Consider the following 22,471-nt stretch of genomic DNA (forward strand, 5'->3'; position numbering starts at 1 on the left):
CTATTAAATCTGTATTAAGCTTAAAAATGAATTACCCAGGCAAGGAAGTACTGAATAAAATATGATTTATTTGTCAAAGTAAATAGATCACAGGAGAGATCCCCCTAGGATTTCCCCCCCAGCAGTGGTGGCAAGGGTAAGGGGGTTTCTATTGCTGCTAGTGCTCGCACAATGATATGCTAGCTGTTCCCATAGACTTCCAGTTATTGAGCCAATGACTATCCATTTAAAAGTGTGTCTGCAGAAATATATAAAAATGACTTTTTTTGCAGGACACGCACAGTGACATACAAAGACACACAGCCGTACACACACGCACATTGTGGATAAAGAGTTACCTGACTAACAGAACACAGAGGGTGTTCTTTAATGGAAGCCTCTCCAACATAATCCAGGTAGAATCAGGATATCCCCAGGGCAGCTGTCTAGGCCCATTACTTATTGCAATCTTTACTAATGAATTGCCACCTGCTTTGAGGAAAGCCAGAGTGTTTATATATGCAAAGGACTCAACACTATACATGTCAGCAATTGAAATGACTGCAACACAGTTGCAGTTAGTTTCAGAGTGGGTGGCAAGGACTAAGTTAGTCCTAAATATTTCTAAAACTAAAAGCATTGTATTTGGGACAAATCATTCACCAAACCCTAAACCTCAACTAAATCTTGTAATAAATAATATGCAAATTGGCAAGTTGAGGTGACTAAACTACTTGGAGTTACCCTGGATTGTAAAAACTGACATGGTCAAACATATTTGATACAACAGGCACTGCACTACCTTCTTGACAGCACTGTCAACAAGGCAGGTCCTACAGCCCTGGTTTTGTCGCACTTGGACTACTGTTCAGTAGTGTGGTCAGGTGCCACAAAAAAAGTACTTAGAAAAATTGCAATTGGTTCAGAACAGGGCAGCACGACTGGCCCTTGGATGTACAGAGGGCTGATATTACGAATATGGTGTCAATCTCTCCTGGCTCAAAGTGGAGAGATTGACTTCATCACTGCTTGTATTTGAGAGGTGTTGAATGCACTGAGCTGTCTGTAAAGTAAATACCGTTTACTCTTTTTGTGCGAGTGTTTACCCAGCTACCAGGGAAAAATGCACTGAAAGTATAAAAAGCGGTACTTCATTCACCACCAATGGCAATGAGCTTTACCCACCAATTTTATTTACCACTACATCACTGGATAGAACGTCCTGTAACATGTGAAACAAATAAAACATTTTGGCCAGAATTCAATTGTTGCAGAAAAGTTTTCTGCACTGTTTTCAGAAGTGCATTTGACTTGCAGAGCAGCATGTCCTGGTTGAAGTGAAATAACACTATTTAGAAACCGTCAGTGCTGTTGGTAGGATGTGATTTCTAAATCAAGTGTTAGCTCCCTCCAACAGGCACACGCTGCTGTGCAAATGAAACTTCAGAAGTGTAGTGCAAAATATATATATTTTTGCAATAGCCTATTTTACATTCTGTTGTGAAAAGAAAAGCAGAAAATGTCTGCTGCTAAAAATGTATTTAGATTTTTTTTAAAGGTATAGTCATGGTTTGTCAGGAGGATTTCCATATCATTTGACTCATAATACTTCCATACTTTTTCTACCACCTCCTCTCTCCTTTTAAATGCATATAGTCTTCACTATGGAATGTTAAAGCACAAAGTAAGGCAACAGTCCTGCCATCATGCAGCTCTCCTCCAGTGTGCATTCCTTGCTGGAATCACCCTTGAATCACCTGATACAAAATCCCTTTGTGGTTACAATATTGCCAAGAAAACTGCAGAGCATCTAAACAATGTTCAGGTCCCTATCATTTTCCCATTTGGCACTTTTCTGTATCCTGCAACTGTAAAAGTTTGTTGGATTTAGGTACCATCGTTCAGGCCCAATTCGCCTGTGGTTTCAAGTCTCTTGGTAACGCTGTTGGTGACGGACCGAGGTCTGTTTGGCAGCCCTCTCACTCCTTCCTCCCACACTCCACACAGGCAGCTGGCTCTGGGGAGGTGGGGGGCGAACACTACCTCCAGCCTGCGAGGGGCGCTGGTACCGCCCTGCTCCCCGGTGCCCACACAGCCTGGGAGGCGGAGCAGCATCAGCCTCACCATCACCTGGTTGGCCCAGGCCATGCCCAGGGCGGGCAGCACCTTATTGTCCACCAACCTGGGAAAGAAGCATGCGTGCGGACACACACACACACACACACACAAAATGATGTCTGATCCCTGGCCGTGACCCCTCTCGAGGGTGTCTCAGGGGGAGTGGGGTATGCAAACACCACTTTTTCCAATTCACACGTATTAATACATACTTCTACATGTGTGAAATAGGACAAATGTAAGCACCCACCTAATTATTACTACTACTACACAAAGACCCCTATACTCGTATCGCTCTATGCTAGTAAATATATCAGGAGACTCAAACAGCTTACCCAAAGTTACAGTGTGCTGGATCTGGCCCATCCATTACATCTGTCACCTGAAGAGGTACGGTGCAATAACTCATTACATTATTCTGAACATACTGCTTGCTTTTGTTTATCTATAGGGTCAGGCTACTATAACAATTACATTATACAATATCAATAGAACATATCCAACATTATTCATTTTATTGATCCTTTATTTAAAACAGCAGAGTCACATTGAGATGAACACATCCTTTTCAAGTGAGCCAAGAATAATAATACATCATCTGACATGCATGTTTAGCAGCAGACCTGGGTGAAATACTCGGAAGTTTACGTATATACTCGAGTTTGCACTTTTGGAACTATTCCAGTGTTTCCCTACTAGTACCAGGAAAACCTAAATAGTCTGATATAGTGCATTTGACCCGGGTCTGCTGAGTAGTTAAGGCTCTTCCCTACCTGGTTGATGCACAGCACCGGGGTACTGTAGTTGTGACTCAGGCGGTGGAGAGTGGCGGCAAAGGCCAGCATGTGGCGGGCTCTCTCGATGCCCTCGTCCGCCTGGAACTCGCTGCGGAACAGGGCCGCCACTGAGTCCACCACCACCAGCCGAACAAGGCCCCGGGAGAGCAGAATGGGCACTCGCTGGGACACGCAGGCCTGCAGTGCACCCTGTTGGGAGAGCACAGAAACACTGGTCACATGTATATTAGGAAGCACAGGTGACCAGAAAGTATTAGCACAGGTGAGAGGACAGAGCATACGGTTCTTACAGTCTCAATAGAACAGCTTATGGAATGCTCCTCATCATGTTTGAACCAAAATCTTTTGTATCTTTTATTTCTGCAATAAAATGGGAACATAACCCAACTACATATCTACGCCTGGAAAGCCAATTCCATGTTTTATAGGAATTCTCCACTAAAGTAGGTGTCTGTTGCACCACTGTCTTACCAGATCGGCAGCATGCTCTATATAGATGTTGTCGCTGAAACGGATGCTCCGTATCAGGGCCTGGGGAAGCTCTGGCCGCAGCCGAGCCTGCTGGGTAATGAGCTGCCGCAGACGCTTGATGGGAAACGAGTCTTCTGTGCAAATATACACAGCTCCTGCAGGTGTAAAGACACATGCACATACAAAATATCATGCCATAAGCCTCACTATCTGCCATTAATGAAAAAGTTACAATATTTAGACAATACGGTTTACAGGCAGAACATCAGGACAAAACACTGGCAACAAAGAGCTGGGTCGCATTTATTAGGGCATGCAATGGAAAACTTTTTAAAATGTTTTGCAACAAATACAAATTTGTGTTCCTTATTGGACAGGCTAGTCCAGTTTGTCCCTCCCCGATTCAGTCAATTTTATCCATTAGGTCACCTGAATTGAGCCCTCCATACGCCAGTGGGTACTGCACAGAAAGACACAGCTGCAAGCCAAACTGGGTCTTTCCTGCACTGCTCTCCCCTGCCAGTTCTGTGATGCCGCTCAACGGTACACCACCTCGCAGTAGAGCATCCAGAACGGGGCAAGCCAAACTTAGCTTGTGCCCAGGTTCCAAAGAGGGACACTCTCCACGGTGCACTTGTAAGGCTGTGTGAAAACAAACAATCCGTTAGTTTGAATAATAGACTATAACTTGTTTGAGCCTAGGATTGTAAAGCCTAGGCTACAATCACTTCCGGGTGGCTGAATACAGTGGTAGAGTGCATCTCCAACTCTGGTGAGTTACTGGGTGTGCAGGCTTTTGTTAATTAATGCAATGCTGCAGAGGACTGAAAACAGCTTGGTTACTTTTTAAACCTCCTATTTTGGACTCAACCAGTGTTTACAACCAGTTTTTCCTTTTTAAATTAAACTAGGCTACTTTTCCATTCGCTAGTCAGAAAAAAGTCTGCCCTGCCCTCTTTCACTAGAATGAACGATATGCATCTTCTAGCAATCTATTGATTGAACAGGCGCCTGTCAGTCACAAGGCGAGCGATGACAGGGAAACACTGCTGGTTTGACAATCTGCTCTGTCCCACCTCCCGGTACCTGATGGCAGTGTGTTTTGTGCGCAGTGGTTGGCTGCAGTCAAACTTCTTTACATGGAGGAGGAGAGCATGATGACCCTTCATCGTCTCTTTGTGAGAATTTCAGGGCTATACAGTGGGACCAGTTTACTCGCACATGCGCCTAAAAATAAAAACATCCCAATAGAATGTTGCCACCACCATTGCTTCACCGTAGAGATGGTGCCAGGTTTCCTCCAGATGTGACGCTTGACATTCAGGCCAAGGAGTTCAATCTTGGTTTCGTCAGACCAGAGAATCTTGTTTCTCATGCTCTAAGAGTCCTTTAACAGTGACTTTTGGCACACTCCAAATGGCCTGTCATGTACCTTTTACTGAGGAGTGGCTTCCATCTGGCCACTCTACAATAAAAGGCCTGATTGGTGGAGTGCTGCAAAGATGGTTGTCCTGGAAGGTTCTCCAGTCTCCACATATGAACTCTGGAGCTCTGCCAGAGTGACCATCTGGTTCTTGGTCACCTCCCTGACCAAGGCCCTTCTGCCCAGATTGCTCAGTTTGACCGGGCGGCCAGCTCTAGGAAGAGTGGTGGTGGTACCACACTTCTTCCATTTAAGAATGATGGAGGCCACTGTGTTCATGGGGACCTTCAATGCTGAAGAAATGTTTTGGTACCCTTCCCCAGATCTGTGCCTTGACACAATCCTGTCTGAGCTCTACGGACAATTCCTTCGACCCCATGGCTTGGTTTTTGCTCTGACATGCACTGTTAACCGTGGGACCTTATATAGACAGGTGTGCGCCTTTCCAAATCATGTCCAATCAATTGAAATTACCACAGGTGGACTCCAATAAAGTTGTAGAAACATCAAGGATGATCAATGGAAACAGGATGCACCTGAGCTCAATTTCAAGTCTCATAACAAAAAGGGTCTGAATACTTATGCAAATAAGGTTTTGTATTTCTAAAAACCTGTTTTCGCATTGTCATTATGGGGTATTGTGTGTAGATTGATGAGTACATTTTTTGTTGTTGTCAATTATAGAATAGGGCTGTAACGTAAGAAAATGTTGAAAAGTAAAGGGGTCTGAATACTTTTCGAATGCATGTTGACATGATTTTGCTGTACAAAAAAATCTATGCAAATGTATGGTTTACATCACTTAATGCCGGTCACATTTCAAGTGACTATGCATAGGAATGTCAAAACCTAGCTTTTTGACAACATACGAGACCATTCAGACGAGCAGAGTTTTAAGCACACCAAAGTCAGCATTTATTTTATTTATTTCACCTTTATTTAACCAGGTAGGCAAATTGAGAACACGTTCTCATTTACAATTGCGACCTGGCCAAGATAAAGCAAAGCAGTTCGACACATACAACAACACATAGTTACACATGGAGTAAAACAAACATACAGTCAATAATACAGTGAAAAATAAGTCTATATACAATATGAGCAAGTGAGGTGAGATAAGGGAGGTGAAGGCAAACAAAATATATATATAAATAAATAAAAATCTAAAAAGGCCATGGTGGCGAAGTAAATACAATATAGCAAGTAAAAAAAAGTAAAAAAAGTAGAGATAGTAGAGATAGAAATAATGGGGTGCAAAGGAGCAAAATAAATAAATAAATACAGTAGGTAAAGAGGTAGTTGTTTGGGCTAAATTATAGATGGGCTATGTACAGGTGCAGTAATCTATGAGCTGCTCTGACAGCTGGTGCTTAAAGCTAGTGAGGGAGATAAGTGTTTCCAGTTTCAGAGATTTTTGTAGTTCGTTCCAGTCATTGGCAGCAGAGAACTGGAAGGAGAGGCGGCCAAAGAAAGAATTGGTTTTGGGGGTGACCAGAGAGATATACCTGCTGGAGCGCGTGCTACAGGTAGGTGCTGCTATGGTGACCAGCGAGCTGAGATAAGGGGGGACTTTACCTAGCAGGGTCTTGTAGATGACCTGGAGCCAGTGGGTTTGACGACGAGTATGAAGCGAGGGCCAGCCAACGAGAGTGTACAGGTCGCAGTGGTGGGTAGTATATGGGGCTTTGGTGACAAAACGGATGGCACTGTGATAGACTGCATCCAATTTATTGAGTAGGGTTTTGGAGGCTATTTTGTAAATGACATCACCGAAGTCGAGGATTGGTAGGATGGTCAGTTTTACAAGGGTATGTTTGGCAGCATGAGTGAAGGATGCTTTGTTGCGGAATAGGAAGCCAATTCTAGATTTAACTTTGGATTGGAGATGTTTGATGTGAGTCTGGAAGGAGAGTTTACAGTCTAACCAGACACCTAGGTATTTGTAGTTGTCCACATATTCTAAGTCAGAGCCGTCCAGAGTAGTGATGTTGGACAGGCGGGCAGGTGCAGGCAGCGATCGGTTGAAGAGCATGCATTTAGTTTTACTTGTATTTAAGAGCAAATGGAGGCCACGGAAGGAGAGTTGTATGGCATTGAAGCTCGCCTGGAGGGTTGTTAACACAGTGTCAAAAGAAGGGCCAGAAGTATACAGAATAGTGTCGTCTGCGTAGAGATGGATCAGAGAATCACCAGCAGCAAGAGCGACATCATTGATGTATACAGAGAAGAGAGTCGGCCCAAGAATTGAACCCTGTGGCACCCCCATAGAGACTGCCAGAGGCCCGGACAACAGACCCTCCGATTTGACACACTGAACTCGATCAGAGAAGTAGTTGGTGAACCAGGCGAGGCAATCATTAGAGAAACCAAGGCTGTCGAGTCTGCCGATGAGGATGTGGTGATTGACAGAGTCAAAAGCCTTGGCCAGGTCAACGAATACGGCTGCACAGTATTGTTTCCTATCGATGGCGGTTAAGATATCGTTTATGACCTTGAGCGTGGCTGAGGTGCACCCATGGCCAGCTCTGAAACCAGATTGCATAGTGGAGAAGGTATGGTGGGATTCGAAATAGTCGGTAATCTGTTTGTTGACTTGGCTTTCGAAGACCTTAGAAAGGCAGGGTAGGATAGATATAGGTCTGTAGCTGTTAGGGTCAAGAGTGTCCCCCCCTTTGAAGAGGGGGATAACCGCAGCTGCTTTCCAATCTTTGGGAATCTCAGACGACACGAAAGAGAGGTTGAAAAGGCTAGTAATAGGGGTGGCAACAATTTCAGCAGATAGTTTTAGAAAGAAAGGGTCCAGATTATCTAGCCCGGCTGATTTGTAAGGGTCCAGATTTTGCAGCTCTTTCAGAACATCAGCTGACTGTATTTGGGAGAAAGAGAAATGGGGAAGGCTTGGGCGAGTAGCAGAGGGGAGGGCAGTGCTGTTGACCGGGGTAGGGGCAGCCAGGTGGAAAGCATGGCCAGCCGTAGAAAAATGCTTATTGAAATTCTCAATTATAGTGGATTTGTCGGTGGTGACAGTGTTTCCTATCTTCAGTGCAGTTGGAAGCTGGGAGGAGGTGTTCTTATTCTCCATGGACTTTACAGTGTCCCAGAACTTTTTTGAATTTGTGTTGCAGGAAGCAAATTTCTGCTTGAAAAAGCTAGCCTTGGCTTTTCTAACTGCCTGTGTATATTGGTTTCTAGCTTCCCTGAAAAGTTGCATATCACGGGGGCTGTTCGATGCTAATGCAGAACGCCATAGGATGTTTTTCTGTTGGTTAAGGGCAGTCAGGTCAGGAGAGAACCAAGGGCTATATCTGTTCCTGGTTCTAAATTTCTTGAATGGGGCATGCTTATTCAAGATGGTGAGGAAGGCATTTAAAAAAAATATCCAGGCATCCTCTACTGACGGGATGAGATCAATATCCTTCCAGGATACATCGGCCAGGTCGATCAGAAAGGCCTGCTCGCTGAAGTGTTTCAGGGAGCGTTTGATAGTGATGAGTGGAGGTCGTTTGACCGCTGACCCATTACGGATGCAGGCAATGAGGCAGTGATCGCTGAGATCTTGGTTGAAAACAGCAGAGGTGTATTTGGAGGGCAAGTTGGTTAGGATGATATCTATGAGGGTGCCCGTGTTTACGGAATTGGGGTGGTACCTGGTAGGTTCATTGATAATTTGTGTGAGATTGAGGGCATCAAGCTTAGATTGTAGGATGGCTGGGGTGTTAAGCATGTTCCAATTTAGGTCGCCTAGCAGCACGAGCTCTGAAGATAGATGGGGGGCAATCAGTTCACATATGGTGTCCAGAGCACAGCTGGGGGCAGAGGGTGGTCTATAGCAGGCGGCAACGGTGAGAGACTTGTTTTTAGAGAGGTGGATTTTTAAAAGTAGAAGTTCAAATTGTTTGGGAACAGACCTGGATAGTAAAACAGAACTCTGCAGGCAATCTTTGCAGTAGATTGCAACACCGCCCCCTTTGGCCGTTCTATCTTGTCTGAAAATCTTGTAGTTGGGGATGAAAATGTCCGAATTTTTGGTGGTCTTTCTAAGCCAGGATTCAGACACGGCTAAAACATCCGGGTTGGCAGAGTGAGCTAAAGCAGTGAACAAAACAAACTTAGGGAGGAGGCTTCTAATGTTAACATGCATGAAACCAAGGCTATTACGGTTACAGAAGTCATCAAAAGAGAGCGCCTGGGGAATAGGAGTGGAGCTAGGTACTGCAGGACCTGGATTCACCTCTACATCACCAGAGGAACAGAGGAGGAGTAGGATAAGGGTACGGCTAAAAGCTATGAGAATTGGTCGTCTGGAGCATCTAGAACAGAGAGTAAAAGGACGTTTCTGGGGGCGATAAAATAGCTTCAAGGAATAATGTACAGACAAAGGTATGGTAGGATGTGAATACAGTGGAGGTAAACCTAGGTATTGAGTGATGAGAGAGATATTGTCTCTAGAAACATCATTGAAACCAGGTGATGTCATCGCATATGTGGGTGGTGGAAATGAAAGGTTGGATATGGTATAGTGAGCAGGGCTAGAGGCCCTACAGTGAAATAAGCCAATAAACACTAACCAGAACAGCAGTGGACAAGGCATATTTACATTAAGGAGAGGCATGCTTAATCGAGTGATCAATAAGGGTCCAGTGAGTAGAGGTTGGTTGGGGTCACGGCGATCCAGACAGCTGGCCGGGTAGATGGCTATCGGTAGCAAGATAGCATAGGATGGAGGTCTATTTTTAGACACCTCGTGCGTTTCCGTCGGTAGATTAGTGGGGTTCCGTGTCTTGTAGAGGGGATCAATCCAATTGGCAAAATAGATATAGTGACCCAAGAAAAAAAAAGAAAAAAAATTGTCCGAAATACTTATTAAGATAGCAGCCGATAAGACAGCTAACGATTAGCGGGCCCCAGGTGAGCGTTCAGGTAACGTCTCGACGGAGGTGCCAGTTGGATAACTCCCTCGGGCAGATAACGTCGGCAGTCAATCGTGAAGGCCCGGTGGGGCTCCGTATCTGCAGCAAAAAAAACCCGGGTCCAGATAGGTGACTGTAGCCCAGGAATGGCTGATGGAACTCCTCAGCTGGCTAGCTCCGGAATAATTTAAGTTTCCCCCTTGCATTAACAAGGCCTGCGTAATAAAATAAAGACTGCACTTCTACAAAAATCTCACATCATAGTTCTGGATTGTCAAGGTAACAAATTTTTTCTTCGGCACAACTTAAAATGTGGCACTGACTCGCCCATGGATTGATGTTCCACCATTGTCTCAATGAAGAGTTTGGCGTTCGACTAGCCATGTGAGACACGTACGCACAGTTACAAGTCTGATAATTATGCCCCATTTATATTGTGATGAATTTCATTACACTTGCCCCGCTACTGAATAGACAAGTGTGGTGTTTGTAACGCAAGATGGAGGAGAGCCGGTCTCTGAGATCGCATTTATTTTGGGAGATTGCAAAAATGACCTTTTCATTCATTCAAGACAAATATATCGTTACAGGTGATAAAACATTTTGTTAGGTTACTTTTTCCCTCAACTTGTTTCTCTCAACTTGTTTCTCTAACTTTATAGCAAGTCAAGCTAGCTTGCACTGCAGAGCAGATATCTAACGTTAGCTAGCTAAAAGCTAGGTTGACGATATCACTAGCTAGCGACCTCAACCTAATTATTATCATTAAAAACAACCGGCATTACCACCACGAACTCAGCAAAAAAAAAAAAAAAAAAAATCCCCTTTTCAGGACCCTGTCTTTCAAAGATATTTGGATTTTTACGAATTAACGTCACAGAGCTTCATTGTAAAGGGTTTAAACACTGTTTCCCATGCTTGTTCAATGAACCATAAACAATTAATGAACATGCACCTCTGGAACGGTCGTTAAGACACTAACAGCTAACAGACGGTAGGCAATTAAGGTCACAGTTATAAAAGCTTAGGACACTAAAGAGGCCTTTCTACTGACTCTGAAAAACACCAAAAGAAAGATGCCCATGGTCCATCTGCGTGAACGTGCCTTAGGCAATAAATTGCAATGTCCGTACTGCGAGACGCCTAAGACAGCGCTACAGGGAGACAGGACAGACAGCTGAGCATCCTCGGAGTGGCAGACCACGTGTAACAACACCTGCACAGGATCGGTACATCTGAACATCACAACTGAGGGACAGGTACAGGATGGCAACAACAACTGCCCGAGTTACACCAGGAATGCACAATCCCTCCATCAGTGCTCAGACTGTCCTCAATAGGCTGGGCTTAGGGCTTGTAGGCCTGTTGTAAGGCAGGTCCTCACCAGACATCACTGGCAACAATGTCGCCTATGGGCAGAAGCCCACCGTCGCTGGAACAGACAGGACTGGCAAAAAGTGCTCTTCACTGCCAGGGGTGATGGTCGGATTCGCGTTTATCGTCGAAGGAATGAGTGTTACACCGAGGCTTGTACTCTGGAACGGGATCGATTTGGAGGTGGAGGGTCCGTCATGGTCTGGGGCGGTGTATCACAGCATCATCGGATTGAGCTTGTTGTCATTGCGGGCAATCTCAACGCTATGCGTTACAGGGAAGACATCCTCTTCCCTCATGTGGTACCCTTCCTGCATGCTCATCCTGACATGACCCTCGAGCATGACAATGCCACCAGCCATACTGCTGGTTTTGTGTGTGATTTCCTGCACGACAGGAATGTCAGTGTTCTGCCATGGCCAGCGAAGAGCCCGGATCTAAATCCCATTGAGCACGTCTGGGACCTGTTGGATCGGAGGGTGAGAGCTAGGGCCATTCCCCCCAGAATTGTCCAGGAACTTGCAGGTGCCTTGGTGGAAGAGTGGGCTAACATCTCACAGCAAGAACTGGCAAATCTGGTGCAGTCCATGAGGAGGAAATGCACTGCAGTACTTAATGCAGCTGGTGGCCACACCAGATACTGACTTACTTTTGATTTTGACCCCCCACCCCCCTTTTTCAGGGACACATTATTCAATTTCTGTTAGTCACATGTCTGTGGAACATAAATCAGTTTATGTCTCAGTTGTTGAAACTTATGTTCATACAAATATTTACACGTGAAGTGTGCTGAAAATAAACGCAGTTGACAGTGAGACGACATTTCTTTTTTTGCTGAGTTTATTTAAAACGGGAGGCAACAGTCATAATATAACTGGCTTAACAGCCAATGTGTATTATTTAACATTACCATTCAAATAGTACTCACTTATAGGAATGGGTAATTGTTCACAAGTTGCTAGCTATCCTATAAAGTCATCACTGTGGTTTGGTAACTTCCTGTTCTTCGAGTTTGAAATAATGCAGTGTCTATCTCGCAGTGAAGTCTTCCAACAGCAAGGTAGTGTTGCGATTCCATTCCGTTGTGGACGTCCCCATTGAAATGCATGACATCTGGCACAACGAAACGGGGTGCTTATTTGTAATGTGAATGAGGCTTTAGAAGGCGAGCAATATCCACCGTTGTAGTACAGATTAAGCCTGAGATGGAATGTGAAGCTGAATCTGGTTAGTTTTAGAAAACCCAGAGTAGATTTAGCTTGCTTTGTAGGATACCCCTCAAGTGATGTGACATACCTTACATTTACATTTGAGCTATTTAGCAGACACTCTTATCCAGAGTGACATACAGTACAGTGAGTGCATACCTTTTCATATTTTGTTTGTACTAGTACCCCATGGGGATCGAACCCACAACCCTGGCATTGCAACTGCCATGCTCCACCAACTGAGCCACACGGGACTGTGTATATGAGACATCAGGCTTTAAAGGGTTAGTCTAGCCAGCACTAAAACACCCATCTAAACATAGCTAGCTAGTTGGTGTGTTAGTGCTGGGCTGGAATCAAAATCTGCACACCCAGTAGCTCTCCGTGTTTGGAGTTGGAGAACCCTGCAATAGAATAGAGCACACCTACCTGTTACAGGCGAATGTCTGCGGTAAGAGACAGCAACAGCTATGTGCAGGTGTTGCACGTCTGACTTTGACAGGTGGGTGAGTCGTTGTAGATCCGGACCCGAGAGACTGAGAATCTCCCTCGCTGATTTCACATTAGCTAAGATCAACATAAATAAATAATGAGCAGATGCACCTACAGCATACATTTTAACACCACAACGTTGACTAGCAAAGCGAAATGTTGTAGATACAGTGCCTTCAGATAGTATACACACCTATTGACTTTTTCCAAATGTTTTGTATTACAGCCTGAATTTAAAATGGATTACATTTAGATTTTTTGTCACTGGCCTACACACCCGTATATTAATAAAAAATGAAAAGCTAAAATGTTGAGTCCAGTATTCAACCCCTTTCTTCTGACAAGCCTAAATAAGTTCAGGAGTAAACATGTGCTTAACAAGTCACATAATAAGTTGCATGGACTCACTGTGTGCAATAATAGTGTTTAACATTATTTTTTAATGACTACCTCATCTCTGTACCCCACACATACAATTATCTGTAAGGTCCCTCAGTGGAGCAGTGAATTTCAACACAGATTCAACCACAAAGACACGGGAAGTTTACCAATGCTTCGCAAAGGGCACCTATTGGTAAATGGGAGAAATGCAGACATTGAATATCCATTTGAACATGGTGAAGTTATTAATTACACTTTGGATGGTGTATCAATATACCCACTCACTACAAAGATACAGGTGTCCTTCCTAACTCCGTTGCTGCAGAAGGAAACAGCTCAGGGATTTCACAATGAGGCCAATGGTGAGTTTAAAACAGTTAGAGTTGAATGTGATAGGAGAAAACTGTAGTTACAATACTAACCTAATTGAGAGTGAAAAGGAAGTATAGACAAAACATATTCCTAAACCTACATTCTGATTGTAACAAGGCACTAAAGTAATACTGCCAAAAATGTGGCAAAGCAATTCCCTTTTTGGCCTGAATACAAAGTGTTGTATTGGATATGCTCCAAACATATTACTGAGTACCACTCTCCATATTTTCAAGCATAGTGATGGCTGCATCATGTTATGGGTATGCTTTTAATCATTAAGAACTGGTGAGTTTGAGATAAAAAAAAACAGAATGGAGCTAAGCACAGGCAAAATCCTAGAAGAAAACCTGGTTGTCTGATTGCCACCAGACACTGGGAGATTAATTCACCTTTAAGCAGGACAATAACCTAAAACAAGGCCAAATCTACACTACAGTTGCTTACCAAGAAGAGAGTGAATGTTCCTGAGTGGCCGAGTTAAAGTTGTAACTTAAATCCATCTGAAAATCTGTCAACACCTGAAAATGGTTGTCTAGCAATGATCAACAACCAATTTGAATTTTAAAAAGAATAATAGCAAATGTTGCACACTCCAGGAGTGGAAAGCTCTTTGAGACCTACCCAGAAAGACTCACAGCTATAATTTCTAACAAAGGTGCTTCTACAAAATATTGACTCAGTTGTGAATACTTATGTAAATAAGATATTTCTATATTTAATTTTCAATAAATTAGCCAAAAAAATCCCAAAACATGGTTTTCACTGTCATTATGGGATAATGTTTGTAGATGGGTGATATATATAAAAACAACTATTTCATCAATTTTGAATTCAGTTTAACACAACAAAATGTGGAATAAGTCAAGGGGTATAACATTTGCTAAGTTTCCATGTCATATGGCAATACAACACAGGAGGTTGGTGGGACCTTAATTGGAGAGGATGGGCTCATGGTAATAGCCTACCACAGTGAGTCATAACACCCATAAAACTTAACGGTCAAACACGGAAGTGGTTCCAATCGTTTTCCCACCACTCGTTTTATCCATTGTGAATTTTAGAAACACTTCAAATAATGGCTGTGTATTGTGTAGGATTACCCTGGCGTGATGTATTCATAACCATGTACATCTCTCTCAGACAAGGTGACTTATCAATATATTCGCCTGTATTTACCCCCCTGAAATGAAATGCTAATTAGCTGCTATCATACAGCACCACAAATGCCTGTCTCAAACTTCACGTCACCTCACCAGGGCCATGATGACCTGGACAAGACTGTCGAATCGAGGAAAAGGTAAGAATCTCTGGATTAACTATCTAATGTTAGCTAAATGTATTAATAAATTGGCAAAATATTTTTTTAAAGGACAATTAAATGAAATATGCCTGTAATCTAGCTAGCTAGCTCACAGTCAGATAATTAGCAACATTAGCCTGGCTAGATGGCTAGATTAGCCATCTACTTGTCTAGTCATTTAAATGCATGAGTACCTTCTTTGGCTTTTATAAACCAACAGTCTAGCTTGCTAGTTAACTTAAATGGTGAAGTTAGGCATTCTTGATAATGTTGGTTTGTGTCTGGGTGAGGGGTGGGACATTCTACTTCAAGTACTACTTGACTTGTAACTACCCTAGCTAGCTGTATTATTTTAGTCTGGCTTTGATAGGTTTCAGCATCCTCACTAGTCAACAGTTTGCTTACTTTACTGCGGGAAAACATTGATATGTTTTCTATAACGCTCTGGTCAGCAGATCATTAGTATAGCTAGTAGGCAAAGTTATGCAACCTTGTTTAGTCCTACCTGCTAGTGTTTTTTTTATTAATTGGTACTCAAAACATTTGCTTTTTGGGTAGAATTACTGTTATGTTATTGATGCCAAATTGCAAACCTTATTTGCACCTTCTCTATTCCAGAACCAGTGGGTGTGCCTGAGTCGTGCCACCTCTCAACTAAGTAAGCGGTTTCAACCTGAAACGCTATTTTCCTGCTCTAGTCTGTTTCAGTCATTGCAGGAAGTCCTGAAGACCAGATGTGTGTGACGAATTTTGTCCCAGCCCAGCTCGAACACCGGACTTGAATAATCAGCATTCTGAATCATGGCAATAGGATATTTGTAATCAGGTATGGGCTGGGCTGGAACAAAAGCTTACACACACTCCTGCCATTCAGATCTGGATTGGTGGAGGGGGGTATTGATATATAATACATGCTCCACTCTCAAGTTGAACTTGTCGACTGATGCCATGAAAGCCAACCACCCCTCAAGCTACCCCTTATTCCACACTGTGCCTTTTATGCCCATGGTCCCTCAACTTTGGACACTGAAGCACTCCATCTGATCTCTTTATAGATGCAGACCAAAAGACATTCAAACAGCATTTTGAGAGCAAGCGTTCCAAGTCTCCAATGGTCCCAGTACTGGTTGATGTGCAGGCCTAAATTACCACAAACAATTGACCTACAGCTGGGGTAAGATTCTTCCATCATTCACACACAGTAGACATAAATGTAAACCACCATGTTGTCATCAATAATTAAGTTGTATGCCTTTTATGCATGTGTTCGTGACACACCGGGCTCTAAATTGCAGATGAGCTGAAAGCAGTCATCAATGACCTTGGACCACAGAAGGTATTTGCACTGATGACAGACAATGCTGCGAAAATGAAGGCTGCTTGGTCTAAAGTGGAGGAGTCCTACCCTCACATCACACCCATTGGCTGTGCTGCTCATGCATTGAATCTGCTCCTCAAGGACACCATGGCATTGAAAACAATGGATACACTCAACAAGAGAGCCAAGGAAATGGTTAGGTATGTGAAGTTATAGCAGCAATCTACCTCACCAAGCAAAGTGAGAGGAATAAGAGCACCACATTGAAGCTGCCCAGCAACACCCGTTGGGGTGGTGTTGTCATCATGTTTGACAGTCTCCTGGAGGGGAAGGAGTCTCTCCAAGAAATGGCCATATCACATCGATATGGACAGCCCCATCAAGAAGATCCTCCTGGATGATGTATTTTGGGAGAGAGTGGTAAGCAGCCTGAAACCTATAGCAGTAGCCATTGATTGAGGGAGACAATGCCATCCTGTCTGATGTTCAGACTCTACTAGCAGATGTAAAAGAAAACATCTGTACAGCCCTGCCCACTTCACTGTTGCTCCAAGCAGACAAAACTGTACTTCTGAAATACATCAAAAAGTGTGAAGACTTCTGCCTGAAGCACATTGGACCCCAAGTATGCTGGCAAGAGCATCCTGTCTGGTGCAGAGCTCAACAAGGCCTATGATTTCATCACTACCATGTCTCACCACCTTGGCCTGGAAGAGGGCAAGGTTCTTGGCAGTCTGGCGAAGTACACTTCCAAGAAAGGGCTTTGGGATGGAGATGCAATATGGCAGTCGTGCCAACATATCTCATCGGCCACCTGGTGGAGCTGAGGCTCTTTCCCCGGTTGCCTCCATCATCATCATCCAAATCCCACCAACATCAGCCGCCTCAGAGCGCAACTGGTCCCTCTTTGGGAACACACACCAAAGTACACAATAGGCTGACCAATACAAGGGTTGAAAAATTGGTGGCCATCCGGGCAAATTTGAGGCGTTTTGAGCCTGACAACGAGCCATCCTTAACAAGGTTGGAAAGTAACAGTGAAGATAAGGCCTCAGTCTGATGTTCAAGAGGTGGACATTGAGGAGGTCCAGGGAGAAGACATGGAAGCCTGAGGAAGACAACCAAAGCTTTAGTTTCTAGACTATAATTTTAAGAATGTATGTTGAAAATGTTTTTGGGAGATACGATGGATCATTAGGGATCATTCAATATTCCCTTTCTTTTGTTGTTTGTGCTGGTCTAATTCCTCAAAATGGAAAAGCAGAAGAATTTGTGCGCTCTCAGATAATAATAATTCATATGGTGCTCCTCCCAGGTTTGTGACATTGATGAATTAATAATTTTACTTCAATTCATATGTTATGTATTAAAGGCATATGTACAAATTGTTTACTATTGTGATTTCTTTAAAACAATGTAATTGTTGGAGTTCGGGTGTTTGACATGATTTGATCAATGAATAGGTGCATATTTGTCAAATAAATAAACTTATTCATTCATGATTATGGATATATTCTGCAATGAGTTTATCTGGCTTTGAATCTGCAACAGAACATGTCAACAAATTAGTTCTGAATTGCTTTAAAAGATGCACTACGCGGAAATCGCTCCGCCATTTACTGGTTGCTATAATTCTAATGTTTGCCTAATTTCAGTTTGTGACAAAACAAGCAAGAATCATGTTGTGAATAATTGTACCATCTAAAAACGCTGTGAAATAACTCTTCTATAACCCAAAATATTATATTTTCAGCTTTTTTGAAGCTGGTGTACAAAACTAAGTAAACGACGTCAAAAATAAACGTAAGAATGGGAAGCATAGCAATAGTGCACCTAGAACAGCTCTACATCTTCTTAAACTTGCTTTCAATGATAATAACAGATTTTTAAAACTCACATTTCACTGTGAATTGTTCCGGTCGCCCAAAAGGTTAGATATTGTAGCTTTAATACAGCAGTACATTCTGACATCATGAATTGAAATAGATCTCACCTTGTTCAGATAGTTGGCAGAAATTATAAGCGATTCAATAAAGATCTGCACCGGGTGAAGGAGAAGAGGATCTGATAAAATAAGGGTATGTTGCTAGCTATATAGCTTCTTTGCTAAATCTGGCCTCGTATTCATGGAATATTATACACTACATGACCAAAGGTATGTGGACACCTGCTCGTCGAACATCTCATTCCAAAATCATGGGCATTAACATGGAGTTTGTCCCCCCTTTGCTGCTATAAAAGCCTCTACTTGTCTGGGAAAGCTTTCCACTAGATGTTGGAACATTGCTGCGAGGACTTGCTTCCATTCAGTCACAAGAGCATTAGTGAGGTCGAGCACAGATGTTGAGCGATTAGGCCTGGCTCACAGTTGGCGTTCCAATTCATCCCAAAGGTGTTTAATGGGGTTGAGGTCAGGGCTCTGTGCAGGCCAGTCAAGTTCTTCCACACAGATCTCGACAAACCATTTCTGTATGGACCTCGCTTTGTGCACGGGGCATTGTCATGCTGAAACAGGAAAGGGCTTTCCCCAAACTGTTGCCAAAGTTGGAAGCACAGAATCTAGAATGTCACTATTCTGTAGCGTTAAGATTCCCCTTCACTGGAACTAAGGGGCCTAGCCCGAACCATGAAAAACAGCCAAAGACCATTATTCCTCCTCCAACAAACTTTTGTTGAACTATGCATTCAGGCAGGTAGCGTTCGCCTTGCATCTGCCAAACACAGATTTGTCCATTGGACTGCCAGATGGTGAAGCGTGAATCATCACTCCAGAGAACACGTTTCCACTGCTCCAGAGTCCAATGACAGTGAGCTTTACACCACTCCAGCTGACGCATGGCATTGCACATGCTGATCTTAGGCTTGTGTGCGGCTGCTTGAGCATGGAAACCCCTTTCACGAAGCTCCCGACGAACAGTTATTGTGCTGACGTTGCTTCCAGAGGCAGTGTTGCAACTGAGGACAGATGATTTTTACGTGCTTCAGCACACAGCAGTCCCGTTCTGTAAGCTTGTGTGGCCTACCACTTCGCGGCTGAGACGTTGTTGCTCCTAGACGTTTCCACTTCACAATAAACACACTTACAGTTGACCGGGGCAGCAGTACAAGGGCAGAAATTTGCCAAACTGACTTGTTGGAAAGGTGGCATCCTATGACAGTGCCACGTTGAAAGTCATTGAGCTCTTCAGTAAGGCCATTCTACTGCCAATGTTTGACTATGAAGATTGGATGGTTGCGTGCTCGATTTTATATACCTGTCAGCAACGGGTGTGGCTGAAATAGCTGAATCCACAAATTTGAAGGGGGGTCCACATACATGATATATGCAAATGTATCTGACTTCTACTGGCATAGTATGCTGTAAAATACAAAATGCATAAGACAAATAACACAACTTATAACGCAACATGCAACAATTTCAAAGATTTTACCGAGTTACAGTTATATAAAGGAATTCAGTCAATTGAAATAAATTCATTAGGCCATAATCTATGGATTTCACATGACTGGCATATCTGTATTCCATCTGTCGGTCACAGACATCTTTTATTTTATTTTAAAGTACGGGCGTGGATCAGAAAACCAGTCAGTATCTGGTGTGACCAGAATTTGCCTCATGCAGCGCAACATATCACCTTCGCATAGAGTTGATCAGGCTGTCGATTCGTACCTGTGGAATGTTGTCCAACTCTTCAATGGCTGTGCAAAGTGGCTGGATATTGGTGGGAACTGGAACATGCTGTCGTACACGTCACATCCAGAGCATCCCAAATATGCTCAATGGGTGGCATGTCTGGTGAATATGCAAGCCATGGAAGAACTAAGACATTTTCAGCTTCCAGGAATTGTGTACAGATCCTTTCGACATGGGGCCGTGCATTATCATGCTGAAACATGAGGTGATGGCGGTGGATGAATGGCACCATAATGGGACTCAGGATTTCATCACGTTAACTCTGTTGGTTCAAATTGCAATCGTGTTCGCGGCCCATAGCTTTTGCCTGCCCATACAACCCCACCATGGGGCACTCTGTTCACAACGTTGACATAAGTAAACCGTTTGCTTCCACACGACGCCATCTGCCTAGCACAGTTGAAACAGATTCATCTGTGAAGAGCACACTTCTCCAGTGTGCCGAAGGCCATCGAAGGTGAGCATTTGCCCACTGAAGTCGGTTACGACACCGACCTGCAGTCAGGTGAGGACAATGAGCACAAAGATTTGTTTTTTATGGAGACTGTTTGACAGTTTGTTCAGAAACTCTTTGTTTCATCAGCTGTCTGGGTGGCTCATGTCAAACTATCCTGTTGGTAAAGAATCCGTATGTGGAGGTCCTGGGCTGGCGTGGATACACATGTCTGCGGTTGCACGTAACGACAAATTCTCTGAAACGATGTTGGATGCAGCTTATGGTTGAGAAATTAACATTTAGTTATCTGGAAACAGCTCTGGTGGACATTCCTGCAGTCAGCATGCCAATTGCACGCTCCCTCAAAACTTGAGACATCTGTGGCATTGTGTTGTGATAAAACTGAACATTTTAGAGTGGCCTTTTATTGTCCCAATCACAAGGTGCACCTGTGTAATGATCATGCTGTTTAATCAGCAAACCGTGCCAATATATCCTTCAAACACCAGCTTCAAGGGCATTATCACTTTCATACAATGGGTTACCAACATATTCAAATAATGATTGACATATTTTCATTAAAAAAAATGTATTTTGATTACTTTATTCATACTATTTCATCCTTCCACAAGATATAGTCCTGACACAAATCTAGGGTTGCTACCCAAGCCGGCTGATCATTCGTTCTATCGGCTTGGTTATCAGACGCGACCCAGTCGTTCAGTTTTTTGTTCGGTCTGCATGTTCCATTGCCATACTGGCTGGCAACATTCCTATAACCCTTTCTTGCTAGCCAGCCAACTACGGCTAACTTCCAGTCATGTCAAACAGTGCCGCCAGAATAACAGCAAAGTAGCTGCATTTGCGTTTGTTTAAGCTGTTTTCTAGTGACATTTATTTGGATACACACACAACAATGAGCTAATGATGTACGATTTTGCCTGGCATAGAAAATATGCTTTCTCGTCAGGACACTTGTTCAGAGGAACTAGCCAATAACACAGCTAACACAATCACTTCAAACTGAAGCTGGAAAGACATCAAACTAGCTGCATTTCGTTTCACCTGTTGTTTTCTATTGACATTTCTATGTATACATCCATAAAAATGCTGCCAGCTGATTCATGATTTCGACTGGCTGACTAGATGCATGTCCGTCTCGTCCTGACATGTGCATTACTATGGGACAGCTGGATATCGAATTTCAATATTGAAACAATGTTGCAAATATCAGAGACAGAGAGCAAGGTTTATACAAATCTCTGCTATTGAAAATCAAATGCTAGTCTAAATTAAATGTGAGATAACGTCTAGATGCTTTTTATAGTGGAAATCAAATGTATAAATTGGCTGGCAGGATTGCACAGTGAGATGGAACAGAATAAATAGGCATTTCAACATCATAGCTTTAGCCCGTGGTAACTTGTGGAATATACAACTGGGTGGTTCGAGCCCTGAATGCTGATTGGCCGACAGCTGTGGTATATCAGACTGTGTATCACGGGTATGAAAAAAAACATTTCACTTTACTGCTCTAATTACTTTGATAACCAGTTTATAATAGCAATAAGGCCCTTCTGGAGTTTGTGGTATATGGCCAATATATCACAGCTATGGGCTGTATCCAGGCACTCCGCGCATAGCGTCGTAATTACAAACAGCCCTTGGCCGTGGTATATTAGCAATATAACACACCGCTCGGGCCTTACTGCTTAATTATAGACACGGGCTGGAATGCGGTTTTAACCAATCAGCATCCAAGATTAGTCCCACCTGTTTTATAAAGTTAGCTAATGAACGTCTAGTCGAATTATGGCTAGCTAGCGAATGTCCGTTTATTTTTTACCTTTCTTTACGGCTGCTATAATCCTTGGGTTGAGCTCCAATTGTTCCCAATCCATATTTCCCATACATACCATTTAGTCTGGGATACATTTCGCCATTCTGTGAGGCATCAGCAAGCAAAATGTGAACAGCTTGCTGGCTAACTATTGTGGTAACAAAAAGACTGGAGGACTGGCGCGCGAAATACCCGCCCACATATCGTCATCACAGAGCGCGTCGCACTCTGTTTCGTGATGGAAGGAACTAAATACATATTTAGGGGTGCATATTTAAAAACTTTTTTTGAAAGCAATAGCTACTAACTGTTAAGTGATTTCATTATATTTCGGTGTACATAATAATTGGGATAC

At 43.3% G+C, this 22,471-nt stretch overlaps 1 protein-coding gene across 3 annotated transcripts; it reads right to left on the bottom strand.

Moving 5' to 3' along the window:
* Nucleotides 1-48: 48 nt before the first annotated feature.
* Nucleotides 49-22,307, bottom strand: xrcc3 (X-ray repair complementing defective repair in Chinese hamster cells 3). Of its 3 annotated transcripts, none has more exons than XM_055872472.1 (7): nucleotides 22,193-22,307; nucleotides 12,710-12,847; nucleotides 3,795-4,007; nucleotides 3,366-3,520; nucleotides 2,871-3,083; nucleotides 2,433-2,479; nucleotides 49-2,161 (listed from the first exon to the last, which is right to left on the bottom strand). In XM_055872472.1, exons 1-7 carry the CDS (start codon nucleotides 22,209-22,211, stop codon nucleotides 1,867-1,869), a joined length of 1,080 nt encoding a protein of 359 aa, XP_055728447.1. In that variant the 5' UTR covers nucleotides 22,212-22,307; the 3' UTR covers nucleotides 49-1,866. The 3 variants fall into 3 exon arrangements, with proteins under 3 accessions (XP_055728447.1, XP_055728446.1, XP_055728448.1); XM_055872471.1 differs by having other exon boundaries at nucleotides 22,123-22,307; XM_055872473.1 differs by lacking the exon at nucleotides 12,710-12,847 and having other exon boundaries at nucleotides 22,123-22,307.
* Between the last annotated feature and the right edge of the window lie 164 nt (nucleotides 22,308-22,471).

The sequence above is a fragment of the Salvelinus fontinalis genome, chromosome 20 (genome assembly GCF_029448725.1).
Source record: "Salvelinus fontinalis isolate EN_2023a chromosome 20, ASM2944872v1, whole genome shotgun sequence".
Taxonomy (NCBI): domain Eukaryota; kingdom Metazoa; phylum Chordata; class Actinopteri; order Salmoniformes; family Salmonidae; genus Salvelinus; species Salvelinus fontinalis.